Source organism: Monoraphidium neglectum (assembly GCF_000611645.1).
Source record: "Monoraphidium neglectum strain SAG 48.87 unplaced genomic scaffold scaffold01516, whole genome shotgun sequence".
Taxonomy (NCBI): Eukaryota; Viridiplantae; Chlorophyta; class Chlorophyceae; order Sphaeropleales; family Selenastraceae; genus Monoraphidium; species Monoraphidium neglectum.
The window spans coordinates 1-13,563 of record NW_014012112.1 but is presented as its reverse complement, the minus strand read 5'-3'; the positions used below and the strand labels follow the sequence as shown (position 1 = coordinate 13,563).

Genomic DNA, 13,563 nt, shown 5'->3' with positions numbered 1-13,563 from the left:
CCCCTGACCCACCTCCTGTACCCCCCCAGCCCTGACCCCCGAACCCACCTTGAGGCACATGGCGTCCTCCTCCCCCAGGGCGTCCAGCGCGTCTGCCACCTGCTTGGCCTCCCGCTTGTAAGCCAGGCCCAGCTCCTTCTTGTTGGGCGTCACACTTTGCGGGGTGGTGGAGAAGGGTGTGCATAAGAGAGGTTACAACGACCGTAAGGGGTGAGGAGGTGGGGTGGGAGCGCGCAAGCAGCGTGGGTGTGGGGGAGTGGGGGCGTGAGAGGGCGGGCCGGCAGGGCGTGGGCACGTGAGGGCATGGGCGGTCGCAAGCGTGAGAAGGGAGGGGGTGTAGATGCGCACGTGTGTGCGCGCGACATCAACGTGTGCAGCTGAGAGTAAGTGTTTGTTGGCATGGCGCAAACAGCCAAGCACGTGTAGGGCGCGGCCCCGTCACGGGCTGCGAAAAGCGGGCGTCGCACGCCGCAGGCGTCCCAGCCCTGCCACCCGCTGCTGCGTCACTCTCACGTGGTGACCTCCACCTCCCGGGGCTCTGGGAACTTCTCATACGCGGTGAGCTCCGTCTGGGGTCACGCCGGATGCGTAAAATTCACACCATGCCCGATGTGGCGGCAGGGGAAGCGGGGGTAGATCAATCAGCAGGAAAAGGGTGGCGTTGACCCGGGCCAACCCGCAGGCGATGATAGGAAGCCGCACGGCTGTACAACCGTGGCGTTGCGATTCTTTGAGAACAGATGAACATGGTGAAACGTTGCAAACAAGGCGACGACATATAATGGGCAGGAGCGGGCGTCGGATCAGGGCCGCTGAGGTAGGGGGGCCCAGGCGGGAGCCGGGGGGCGCCGGGCCGCACCTTGCTCATGGCCGTGTGCGCGCGCAGGTCGTACGCGCTGCGGTCCGCCAGCCCCGCGCACTCCACCCAGCCGTAGGAGGTCTCCACCTCGGCATCCCAGCAGTCCTCCGCATAGTGTGCCATCTTGGAAGGGGTGAGGCGGTTGGGGGGCCGGGTCAGTCGGGCGGCGATACGGAGGCAGCGTGGCAGCTGCATGGCGGCGCTCGTGGCAGGGTTGCCGCGAGCGGGTGACGGCAGGTCCCGCCCGTGGTGAGGGGCTGACTAGTGAGGCGCAACTGCATGCAGCTTGAATCTGGGAAAAGCTAAAGGTGGCGGCGCGCGCGCCGGCCCAACTCCCCAACCGGCTGCGTCCCTTTTTTGTCAACCCCCGCACTCACAACGAGCAAGCCTCCATCGGACCCAATCGCCCCCCGCCACACACACACACACATCCTCAACCCCGCACCTCGTGCTGCAGGTGCTGCCTGAAGCGCATGCGGTTGAGGTTGACGCCGAGCTTGCCAAACAGCAGCCAGGTGCGGCCGATGAAGTAGGCCAGGGTCTCGTTGGCGATGATGCCGCGAGACACGGCCTCGCCCAGGGCCATGGGCTTCGGGCGCTTCTCCTCACCCATCTGCGGGGCGGGCAGCGGGTTGCACGCAAGTGTGTGTGTGTGTGTATGTGTGTGTGTGTTTGTGTGTGCATGCGTGTGTGAACATGTGTGTATATGTGTGCATGCGTGTGTGTGCAGGCCACTCTGATGCATGCAAGCCGCTCACAAGTGGGTAGATATCTGCACAAGTGTGCGTTCTGCCGTGCATGCGCGTCAGCGCGCTCTGCACACGCCAGTCAACCCGTTGGCGATGTTCAGGGGAAGAGGCAAGGCTAGGTCCGTCGCGCCGCATCGCACTGGCGGTTTTGATACCAAGCCCCACCTGCAGCTCCCGCGAGTAGAGCAGCGGCTGCAGGTCCTTCACGTTGACAAACTTGGGGTGGCTCTTGTCATCAGGGTTGACAAAGTGCTCGATCTCGGCCTGCACAGTGGGATGGGAGGGGGCGCGGCGTGGTGGTGTACAGACGCAGCGATGTCCTCAAGAGGCCGCCGGGAGGGTCACAGCGCCGGCGGCGGGCGGGGGCTGCGAGGACGGGTCTTGGGAGGGGCTGCCAAAGGTGCACCGCCACCAGGCTTGATAACAAGCGCAACCAGCGCGGCTGCAACGCAACACACTAGCTGCGACCCACTCTGAGCCACTGAACCAACGCCCTGCACTCCAGACAACACACACACACCACCAACACACACGTGAGCCCCAACACACACACACAAACACATACACACACATGACGCACACACAGAGGCACGCCTGCCCGCACCTGCGTGAACTCGCGCACGCGCAGCAGGCCCGCCCGGGGGCTGATCTCGTTCCTGTAGCTGTTGCCAATCTGCGCCGCCGCAAAGGGCAGCTTGTTGCCGTTGTAGTAGAGCAGGTCCCTGAAGTTGACAAAAATGCCCTGGTGTGTGGCGGGGCAGGATGTGCAAAAAAATGTTTGATGGGGGATCTGCAGGCGGGCGGTCACTGGGGTGACGTAGTCGGCTGCGGACGTCATAATCGATCATAAGTGAGCCGCTTGTTTGCCCGGGTGAGTGGTGCGCAAGTGACAAAGTGGTGCGCCGTGCCAAAAATGCGTGCAAAGGCAAAAAACAGTGCGCCGAGGGCGGGGATCGAACCCCACCTGCGCAGTCTCTGGACGCAGGTAGCCGACCATGTCACCCTTGGGGCCGATGGACGTCTGGGCGGGCACGGAGTGGCAGGGGAGAGGGCGGCTGAGGTTAGGGAGGTGTCGGAGAAAGCCTGCAGGCTGCCAGGCAAGGAGGCGCGGCCCACGGACCCCGCGACGGCGTCGCCGTGACCCTGCAGAGCGCTGGAACCCCCAGCATGGCAAACAGGCGCGCAGAGCGCGGCGCTGCGCGGCGCTGCGCAGCGGGCAGGCGGCCCCACCTTGAACATGAGGTTGAAGGGGAACGGCGCGGACAGGTCGTTCTTGGTGTCGGGGGCCTTGATGCCAAACCTAGAAAGGCGACGGGAAACATGCAGGGGAGGGGGAGAATGACAGGCCGTGGCGGAGGTGGGCGGCCAGGAGGGCGCGCAGCTCCGGTGCATGGTGCGCGAGGCAGCGACCTCGGGATGCCAGGCAGCCGCGAAGGCTTCATTTCAGCCGGGCGGCGCCGAGAGGCGGCGCAGGCTTGAGGCGGTGACTCACCGCGTGATGAGGGCGCCCAGCGCGGCGCCGTCCATCTCCCCCACGCCTGCCAGCAGATCCTTCACCTCCTGCATTCCATAATGATGATGATTGGGTGCGTGACGAGCGTGTGTCGTATCGAACTGACGGGAATGTGGGGCTGCAGACGTAAGCGCGCCGGACGGCGGCCCCATCCCACAAAACTCGACGTGCATCCCCAGAGCCATGGGCCGACTGCCCCGCCCGGCCCGCTCCACCTGAGCACAGGCCGCGTGTCTTGGTACCTCCCCACTGCCATACTCCAGCGCGCCCGCCCCCCAAACCGCCCGGCCCGGCGCCCACAGCCCCCGGCGCCGCGCACCCTCTTCTCATCCGCGGCCAGGGGCGCCTTGGTGTCCTCCAGCAGCGCCTCCAGGTGGCCCTCCACCAAATGGTCCGCGCGGTAGGGGTCGCCTGGGGTTTAAGGCGGGATGACGGGGTTTGAGTGGCCGATTTGGGGTTTCAGGGGCGATGTTTTAGGGTCGAGGGGGCAAGGATGGGGTTGAGGTGGGGCCAGACATTGAGGGGGTATGACGAGAAGGGGGGTCTGCCATTGGGGGATTGGTGCCATGGAATGGTTGGGAACTCGTGGGTCATCAAAAAGGAGACTGCTTCTGTTTGAGCACCTCTGAGTGATCGCGCCAAGTCAGGGTGATCTCAGATCACCGGGTTCACGCACCCGTCTTGAGGTCTGTGACCATGAAGTCGGTGAAGCGGTCTACGTGGCCGCTGGCCTTCAGGACGATCTCGGGGGTCACAGCAGGGCACTCCACCTGGCAGCGCAGGTAGGAGACCGACCGGAGATCACACAATCGGCATGTGTCCCTCAACGCGGCGAAAGCTGTGCAGCCGCCGCCCGCGACAGATGCATGCCCGCGCGCCTGCTGCCTGTCCAAGGCTGGGACATGCACAGCTCGGTTCGAAAGCGCGCGCTGCTGCGGCTTGGGCATGCGTCCAGCGGCCCCCTTACCCCACACGGCGCCACCCTGTCTGCCGCCCGTGCCCCGCAGTTCAGCCCTTTGGCTGCTCTATTTCCAGTGCGCCGTAAGGCCCCTGTCCCCGCCTCTGCACCTCGAGCATGTTCTCCTCCAGAACAAAGTGCTGGCGCCACGCCTGCGAGAGAGATGAAAGGGGCAGCCGCATGTGCGGCGCAGTGCCATTTGAGCCCCGGCCGATAGCGTGCCATTGCTGCTGCCCGTGCCAGCGCTGGCGCCGCGCAATCCGTGCCACACACACACACACACACACCCACTTGAATATATACATGCACACACACAGATGCACAGAGCGCAGCGCTCGTCAGACACGCACACAATTCGGCAGCGTCCCTCTCTGATACCCCCCCCCCCCGAAAATACTATCCGCCATTCTCCTGCGACACAAGGCGCCACCGCAGCCACGCCCACCTGCGTCAGGTTGTTCTTGATGGCGCAGCCTGGGGGCCCGTAGTCGTAGAAGCCGGCCACGCTGCCATAGATCTTGTATGACGGCACGTAGAACAGGCGCCGCTCCAGCAGGTTGGTCTGGGGGCGGGGTGTGATTGCAGGCAGACGCTGTTTGCGCACCGACAGGGTCGGGCCAGGGGTATCTGCGCAACCGCCCCCATCACCCGGCCCCCATCAGTTGCGGCGCGTCGGCTGCCTTGCGGCTGGCGGACGCAGGAGCGGGTAAGCTGCCCCGCCGCGGCCGTCGTGACGCAAAGAGCCAACCAGCAGCCCTGCGGACTGCCGCAGACGCGATGCAGCTTTGCCTGTCATCTGCCGCGGCACTGCGACGCCCCTGGTCCCAGCACCAAGCCGCTGACGCAGGCCGGGGCGGGGGCACCCACCAGCGCGGCGCGGAAGGCCTCCTTGCTCTGCGAAGACACCTTGCCAGTGGCCTTCTCATACTCCTGCGTGTTTGAGCGCAGCAGCAGCGGCATGCGCGTGCATGTGCTGTTGAGCCCAGTGCACGAGGACGCGGCCTGCATGTAGGCACATTCACGTGCCGTGGAGCCTGCGGCGGAAACGTGCCTGCGGCACCTGCTGCGCCCAGCGCACCTTCTGCTTGCCCTCCAGCTCGACCTTGAGCTCTTGCAGCTTCTGGATCGCCGCCTCCACATCGGCCTGCGATATATAACCAATGTTCGGCGCATTTTCACGGCCTTTCGCTACTCTGGAGCCCGGCGGCCAACCCACGTCGCCAGATCCCCACCTTATCCGCCTTGCCATCCTTGGCCTGTGCCTTCAGAGACCGCACGACATCGCCCTGCTTGGCAGCTGCCTCCTGCAGGTCTGTGATTTCCTGCTCGAGTGTCGCCACCATCCTTGTCGATCTCTCTCTGCACTGCTGCTCTGCTGTTGCGCTGTTCGTGTATGCTTTCCTTTCACCGTCACTATGCTTCACGACACCATATCGGTGCGGCTGTGTGTTCAAAAAGCAGTGCGGCAGTGGTTACCATATCACCCGCCGCACCCAGTGTTCAGGTGTGACGCTGTCGACGTCCGCGCTCGTTTGTGATGGTGCAACCGTAGGGACGACCAGTTGGGATTTCACGCGTGCTTTGTACGTATGGGCTGTCTCACTCAACCTGACGCCTCTCTACGGTATCCAACCTCCAAACCAAGTGCCCAGTCAGGCCACCTTGTGCAAGTTTGATCGTGTGTGCACTGATGTAAGTGCACAATCAAATGGCGCTTTTTGCCGGTGAAGGCTTGTCGTGTGTGCCTTAGTTGTCCTTGTTCTCGTTCTGCTGGATGGTCGCTTTGCGTGTTGGATGGATGCACGAGTTCTGGCTGCACTGTGCACCCTTGCGCCCCCTCTCCCCAGCAGAGGGGTGCAAACTGCACTGTGTGCATATGATCCGACATGGCTCCTGAATGTGGTTGTGATTACAAGCATATATGTGACACTGATAGCACCACTGCTCCTCATGCGGCCTGAGCGATGCAGACCTGACAATTGTCTCAGGCGTTCCAGGTTTGCTTGCCCCGGCCGGGTGAAAGCCTGCATGCGGCAAGTGCCCGATTGATCAGGATGAGGATGACAGCGTCCCGCGATCGGCCGCTTCTCGAGCGATCTGGGCTCATGGGAGTTGATATGAGTTGACCATCAGGTGATTAAGGCGGCCGGCGCACCGTCAACCCCGTGGTTTGCCCCTTGCCATCGTCACAGCGCGAAAAGCATCAGCCACTGACGCCGGCCTCCGGGCATAGGCATCACCACAATCAAGCTTTCATACACCAGTATTTCAACACTTCCATTCCACCTCCCCCCTGTTGGTCAGACCGTCCGTGTGATGACACTGTGTAAGACATCAAATCAGACGTGCGCGAGACCAGTGCCCCTGTGCTGGTCGATTTTGAAGTCAGCAGTAGATGGAAGGAAAGCGCAAGTCTGGTTGCTAGCGCTAAACATACTCTACCGCCCGTGCTTGCACGAAATTTATGCACTGTGACAACTGCCCTTGGGTGCAGCTGGGCACGCACACTCACGCGTGCACACACACACACACACACACACACACACACACACACACACACACACACACACACACACAACTACATAGGCAACAAGCCGAACCACACAGCCACAATCAGTTGTGTTTGGGTACCCCTACGTGCCATTGGCATGCCTGAAAAATTATATGATTTTTGAGATGCACCGCCATTTATCACCAGCAGCGCACCAACCGGACTGACACAATCGGTAAACATAGACTCTGTTTTATGCAAAATTGTAACGCTTACGCAAGCCCACAGCCATTTGCACTGGTGTCGGACCTCGGGTGCGGGGTGTGGTGAGGCGCCAGCAGAGGGAGCGTTATCCAAATAGTCAATGATCTGAACCTGTTCAAGAACGTGAGACCAGTCTGGGGATCGTTGCTGACGCAGTCGCACACGGCCATTGCCATACAAACGCATCCGTTCGCCCCTGCCTCCACGTGCTCACGCCCCCCCCCCCAAACACACACATTTCGGCCTCACCCCCAGGCCCTGCTGGGTTGTGATCACTTGTCAAGGTGAGGTAAGCACGCATAATAACACAGGCAGTCTCTAGATGTTGCCGAGTGTACTTTCCACATAACCCGCCCCACTTTGATGTGGGCTGCGCGGCGGCTTTGGCTGTGCATCCAGCTGCTCAGCTTTGCGATATTTTGCAAGCGCATTGACATGCACAACTCATTGTGTTAGTGGGGCCACACCAGACGTTGATTTTTTCATCTGCCGTGGCAAAATTTTGTGTTCAAAACGCAATCATGTGTGCTGACCCATCCTTTCGTTGCCTGTGCGCACGCCACGCTGACATCAGCAACAGGATCATTGCCGTGTCGATGCACTCAGGTACAGTCTGGGATCACTGGTGGACGTGTCGATTACGCACCACCCTGCGCTGTTATGAATTGTCATCCTCAATTTGGGTGGCCAGTGTTGCCCTGTCTAAATCAGTGCACGACTCAGTGTCAGCACATTGCATTGCAGGCTAGTCCCTGCGCTCGGGGCTGCAAGCGTTGGGGTGACAGGATGTCATCCTTCACCTGTTCACCACCAGTGTTGCGTGCACTCACTGTTATTGGTCCAAGCAGTGATTTATGTGTTGGTGTTAAGGCAATGGCGAGCCGATGCCCAGTTGTTCGTGATTTCCGTCTACCTACGCAGAGGCCTACCTCTGTTGAGACTGGGATGGTGTATGCCTGCAAGCATTTTGAGAGCATTATGTGCATTGCTTGCGCAGGGCACTAGCCATGTGGTGCGACACACGTGCCTTCTGACATATGGCCGCTGGCACCACAGTGCAACCGCCACCAGCCCAGTGCAGCAACTGAAGCTTCTCGGTGTCTACCTCTGCCGCTTTGCAGGCGGCCATGAGCACTGGACAGCGGGCGCTCACAGCAGCGTTTGGGATGTCGTACGCTATCATAACACAGTTTTCTAAACACAAGCCGTTGATCGAGCATTTCTATGATCTCGCGTGGGTGACACCGTGAGGGCCTGACGGCCGAGGCGCGCGGAACCATGAAGATACAAAAACAGAGCAAGGTGGAAGCGGTAAGTATGGGGGGCAGAGGCAAGCAGCAGAAGCGATCTGAGCTTTGCTAACAGAGTATGGCCTTGCTTACGCAGCCGGCGCCGATTGAGGAGATCATAAACAGGGTGCTGAGCGCTCCGGACCTGGCAGCGGGCCTCGCTGGCTTCACATGGAGCTCCGACAAGGTGCGAGGCACACCCTTGGGCGGCAGGATCGCTTTGGGCTCATCAGATAGCCGCATACACAAGCAGAAGATATGTAAAGGCCTCATAGCCAACAGCAGAGATCGCCGGTATGACGCCCGCTCGCTGCTGCCGCCGCTCTTGGCTCCGTGCGAGTCCGCAGCGGGCCGCAGCATACACACTCGATCGCAGGCGGCATGCGGGAGGCAGTCGCTTGCATGTATGCGTATTAGTCAGATTGACCCCTGCAACACAGCCGCGACCGGATCCCAATGGGCTGCCCGGGCCGCACGCGTGGCGCGCGCGCGCCAACCGTGCAGGGCGACCTGCTGCACTGGTGCCGCCTCTTGGACGCCTTCGACGCGTTCCTGGAGCAGCATGCCGCCTGCCGGCCCGACGTGCAGCTGGAAGCAGCGGCGCCGGCGGCGCCGTTCCCGTCGGCGGCGGTGCTGGCGGTGCTCGGCGCCACTGCCACCATCTTTGAAAATTGCAGCAGCAATAAGCAGGTTTACGGCTCGTTCGACGTGAGCGGGGCCAGTTGCAAGATGGGGGTTGGGGACCATGGGACGTGGCAGCGACACCACTTGCTGTTTGAGGTCTGGGCTCTGCAGCCGGTGACGCGCTTCCTGGTGGGCCTTGGTGCTTGCCTTCCCACCTCTTTGGCTGCTCTTGTGCCCATGCACGCTGGCATGTGGCGCCGTTCCCCCTGCCGCGCCCCGCAGCACCTGACGTCGCTGCTGGCGGCGCCGGACCCCGAGGTGGTGGGCGCGGTGCTGGCGACGCTGACAGCGTTCCTCAAGAAGCCCCACCACTCGCTGATGCGGTGGCAGGCGACTGGCCAGCTGACCGCGCAGCTGCTGCAGCTGTGCAGGGGCTGGGGCGGGAAGGAGGAGGTGGGTGGAGGGGTGTGGAGCATTCGCTTTTGGTGGTGGTGGTGGTGGTGGAGGGGGGGCTGCTGCTCATGGCTTATGGCCGCCTAATCAGTCTGCCGTTTTTGTTGGCAGTGGCAGTCGGCCCAAATGCATGCGCAGCACATGTGCAGCTCGGAGCCTTATATGGCGAGCACATCCGGCGGCCTCCCGTACCGTGCCGGCGCGTCCCCTGCGCGTCACTCGTACCGCAGGGCCTAGACCTGGTGACGTGTGTCCAGGATGATGAGGAGCCAGTTCGCAAGGCGCTGGTCAAAGCGACCACCCTCACATACGAGTTCCTGCCGCCGCCCGGCGCGCCGGGGGCGGCCGCGGCTGCGCCCGACGCGGCCGCCGCCGCGGAGACAGAGCCGGCGCCCGGGGCGGTCGCGCCGGCACCGGGTGGCGGGGCGGCTGAGGCGGCGTCTGCAGCGGCAGCGCCGGCGGCTGCGGCTGCCCCGGTGAAGATCTCGCTGCCGTCGCTGCACAAGTACGCGGACGGGGAGGACGAGATTATGCGGCAGCTGATCAGGCACTATAACGTGCCCAAGGAGGCCAGGTTCGACCTGCTCAGCCGCGTCCGCGTGGCGCGCGCGTTCGGCAGCCTGGAGGGGCGGCGGCGGGCGGTGCGGCACCGGCTGCAGGCTCTGTGCCTGCTGCTGCACTCGGCGCCGCAGCAAGGTGCGTGGGGACAGGGGGTTGCGCGGATGCCATCTTGTAACGTTTTATCCAGGAGTCATTTGGTCACAACTGCAGTCGATTTGCTGCGCTGTTGAGCTTGAGATGCGTCTCCCGAGTGCACTGCTGCGCCTCAACACCAGCTTCTGACAGCAAGCACCCCGTTGTGCCCTTACCCCAGCCACCCCCACCCTTTACCTGGTCATCTTCACGCATGCACCGCGTTTGAACCTGACTTCTGACCCCAACCAACCAACCAACCAACCAACCATCCATCCAGGTGACGACCTGGCGACTCTGTTTGTGGCGGACCCTGACCTGATCACGGAGCTCGTGGCCCTCGTGCAGGTGCGCCGCTGGGAAGACACACACGTTGCTACGCCCCGCCCGGGTCGCCCCCAGGGCTCGGTCTCAATTGCGAGGCCCAGCCACTGCAAGGTCTTGCCTGGGCTGCATGGGGTTGGATGTGAGGGGACGGGTGGCCAGGCGGGCGTTGAGGCCGGGTGCCCGGCGCGGCTGACACCACGCGGCGGCGTAGTGGCGAAGGGCAGAGCGCTTTTGCCCAACACGTTAGGGTTGCGAGGGCGCATTCAAACCCTCGCGAACTGCCCGTTATTGATGTGCTTCCTACCGTACTCCTGCCCCTTCTCCCTTCCCTCTTTAGACAACACAACATAGCACAACAGAACACAACACACAACATCACAAAACAGCACACACCACAAAACAACACCACTGAATTTCATCCCTCCCACCGCAGCGCGACGCGGGCGTGCCAGGGGAGCTGCGGGTGCAGGCGCTGCGGACCCTCACGGCGCAGCTCTCAGAGCGCTCGCGCCACGGCCAGGTGCGAGGCAGCCTCGGCCCCCTCGCGCCGCCTGCCCACCCGCGCTGCACGGCCGCCCTTGCAGCCCTTGCTCGCCGGACGGCGCCAGCCAGTGTGTGGGATGTACAAACTGTGTGCGTTGACAACGAAAGTATTTGACACACCTGCACTTAAGGCAGGCCCCCACGGTTGAAACTGCGGTTCCTCCCTGCCAAGACTCCCGACAACACTGCCGGCCCCCCACCCAGGTCATCTCATCCATCGCGGCAGGCGGCTCGTCCGGCCTGCTGTCGGTGCTCCTGCACAAGGCCGTCAGCACAGTGGTGGCGCAGGCCGCGGCGGACGGCCACGAAATGGCCCGCCCAGGCGCCGCCGCCGCTGCGGAGGCGTCCGGCTCCGCGCCCGCCGCCCCGCCGCCGCCGCTGCCGCCCGACCCCGCCGGCCGCGCGCACGCCGCCGCGCTCGCCGACGCGCTGCTGGCGCTGGTGCAGTCCCTCGCGTCGAGCACCGCGGGCTGCACCGCGCTGGCGGACGCGGGGGTCGTGTCCAGCCTGATGCCGCTGCTGCGGGACACGCACCCGGAGCACGTGGGGCTGGTGGTGGCGGCGGTGCGGATCCTGGAGGCGCTGGTGGACTTCAGCCAGTCCGCGCTCACGCTGTTCAGGTGGGGGTCCAGGGTGGAATTGTTCGCACGGTCGGGTGTATCGTTCGTGGGTGCGGCCATGTGTGTGTGCGCATGCACACGTGGAGGTTTGCTTGATTGATTTGTTTTATGCTGGTGGTGGGCGTCTGCTGGAGGTGCTGAGACGGCGCGCATCACCAGGAGGGGCCTCTGGTACTGCCCCGCTCTGCTGGTTCAGCAATTGTCGCTTCAGCTGCCCTTGTGAACTGCGATCGGTTCACACACACACACTTACACACACACACATGCGCGCGTAGGGACCTGGGTGGCCTGTCTGAGCTGATCGCCCGCCTGGGGGTGGAGGTCGGCGTGCAGGCGCCAGAGCCCAGGCCGGAGGGCGCCGAGGGCGGCGGCGGCGGCGACGCGCCCGCTGCCGACGCGAGCATGGAGCCGGCAACGGCGCCGACGGTGCATGCGGCCCCGCCGGAGGCGGGCGCGGCGGCGGCGGCGGGGCCAGATGCGGGCGCTCAGCCGGTGCAGCCGGTGAGCCCGGCCGCCAGGTCCCACACAGGCGCTTCGCTTTGCCGCGCGCGCGTTCAGCAGCCCCGACTTCCCCTCAGCACCCTCGCTCCCGTCCGCTGCGCAGCAACGCCCGCGCCTTCCCTCCTCCCCCTCCCCCTTCCCCGTCCCCCTCCAAACCCGCAGCTTCCGCGCCCGCAGCTGCCCCACGGCCGCCGCGTGCTGCTCAAGTTTCTGCTGCGGGGCGTCGCCCTCTCGTCATATGCCCCCGCCAGCTCAGCGGCCGCGACGCGCCCCGCGGAAGCCGACGCGCGGCTGCTCTACGCATGCCTGTCCGCCATGTATGCGCGCGCGGAGGAGTTTGGCGGCGGCCTGTTTGCGCTCGCGGCGGGCGTGATGACGGACCTCATACACCATGAGCCGCAGAGCTACAGGCAGCTGCAGGAGTCGGGGCTGACGGAGGCGTTCCTGGCGGCAGTCAAGGTGCGGCGGTGGCGCATGATCTGATCTGGGATTATCTGAGGCGATCTGGGACGACCTGAGACAGAATTCGACCTGGTCGGGAGTGCCGTTGTCATAGTGAGGAAGCGGCGGGTTGGTTGGGCGTGCTGAGCTGCCCTGGTGGAAATCCAAATTTCAAACATATTGCGCCGCTGCCGCCCCGCGCAGACCAACCTGCTGCCCAGCGGCGAGGCTGTGTGCGCGGTGCCCAACGCGCTGGTGGCGCTCTGCCTCAACACCTTTGGCCTGCAGCGCGTCAGGGAGACGCAGGTGCGCCGCCCTCACGCGCTCTCTGTAACCCATCGCCCGTCCGTGGGGCGTTGGGGGTGAAACGCGGACGGACGCCTGAGGGTAAACACCTGTCCCCCCCCCCCCACTCCCACCCCTCCCACCCCTCACACCCCGTACCCTATATTGCCCCACTCCCGACCCCCCCAGGTGCTGCAGGTCCTGGTGCCTGTGTTCAGCAGCCGCCGCTACATGCGCGCCGTCGCGGGGGACGCGCCGCGCGTGCTGGGGTCAGGCCTTGAGGAGCTGTTCCGGTGAGGCCCTTGGGGGGGGGGGCAGGGGGGGGTCGAATCGTGAACACCCGGAAGGTCCAAATGCATCGGTGGCCGGCGTGTTGCTTCGGCAGGGCGTCGGGGACGGGTGCTCGTCGGTCTGTGCTCTGTGGTCTGTGATCGTGCCTAGGCGCCAGAAGGGTTGGATGGGCGCGTGTCGGCCGTGGGGTGCTGGGTTGTGGCCAAACGGAGCTGTTTGGTGAGGCCCTTCATGGGGAAGGGGGGAGGTGAACCCTGAAAGCTCCGCAGAACGGCAGGCCTCGTCCTTGCCAAGGGGTGCCGGTCTCCAGCGATTGACTCGGTTTGGCGAGGCGCCGTGGGCGACCTTTTCGGGGCTCGATTTGGGGGGTGGATCAGGGGGCCGGGTTGCTTCGCGCCGTTCCCAGGCGGCAGCACGTGTGCCTGAGAGGGCTCTGGGCGTGGCGTGGAGCATAGGGGGCGATGATGTCGCGCCGCAGCCGGCATGATCCAGCAGCATCACGCGTGCAGGCGCTGGCACGGGCATGCCGTGGGCTTGTCGGGTGAAGTTTGGGTCTCCTTGCACCCGAACGGCCCCACGGCTCGCGAGAACGCGGCGGTCGCCATGCTCCCTGTTGCAAAGGCGCACACCACGCCCCTCCAGCTTCCCCCTCCTTCTCCCGC

The 13,563-nt window shown here is 64.0% G+C and overlaps 2 protein-coding genes across 2 annotated transcripts; one reads left to right on the top strand and one right to left on the bottom strand.

The window, feature by feature from the left end:
• Positions 1-513: 513 nt before the first annotated feature.
• MNEG_8142 (glycyl-tRNA synthetase) lies at positions 514-5,422 on the bottom strand (the record flags this gene model as incomplete). Its single annotated transcript, XM_014043386.1, has 15 exons — positions 514-569; positions 860-982; positions 1,305-1,472; positions 1,774-1,872; positions 2,213-2,350; positions 2,573-2,629; positions 2,839-2,908; positions 3,101-3,168; positions 3,441-3,532; positions 3,798-3,891; positions 4,190-4,231; positions 4,525-4,641; positions 4,947-5,009; positions 5,158-5,223; positions 5,312-5,422. Coding segments are annotated over 15 exons (1,364 nt in total), but the record flags the coding sequence as incomplete, so codon positions are not given.
• Positions 5,423-8,112: 2,690 nt separating this feature from the next.
• On the top strand, positions 8,113-12,907 carry MNEG_8141 (hypothetical protein; the record flags this gene model as incomplete). Its single annotated transcript, XM_014043385.1, has 12 exons — positions 8,113-8,145; positions 8,221-8,310; positions 8,628-8,831; positions 9,030-9,200; positions 9,431-9,896; positions 10,174-10,241; positions 10,654-10,740; positions 10,968-11,383; positions 11,659-11,884; positions 12,047-12,343; positions 12,530-12,631; positions 12,800-12,907. The coding sequence occupies 12 exons, from the start codon at positions 8,113-8,115 to the stop codon at positions 12,905-12,907; spliced, it is 2,268 nt and encodes a 755-aa protein (XP_013898839.1).
• Between the last annotated feature and the right edge of the window lie 656 nt (positions 12,908-13,563).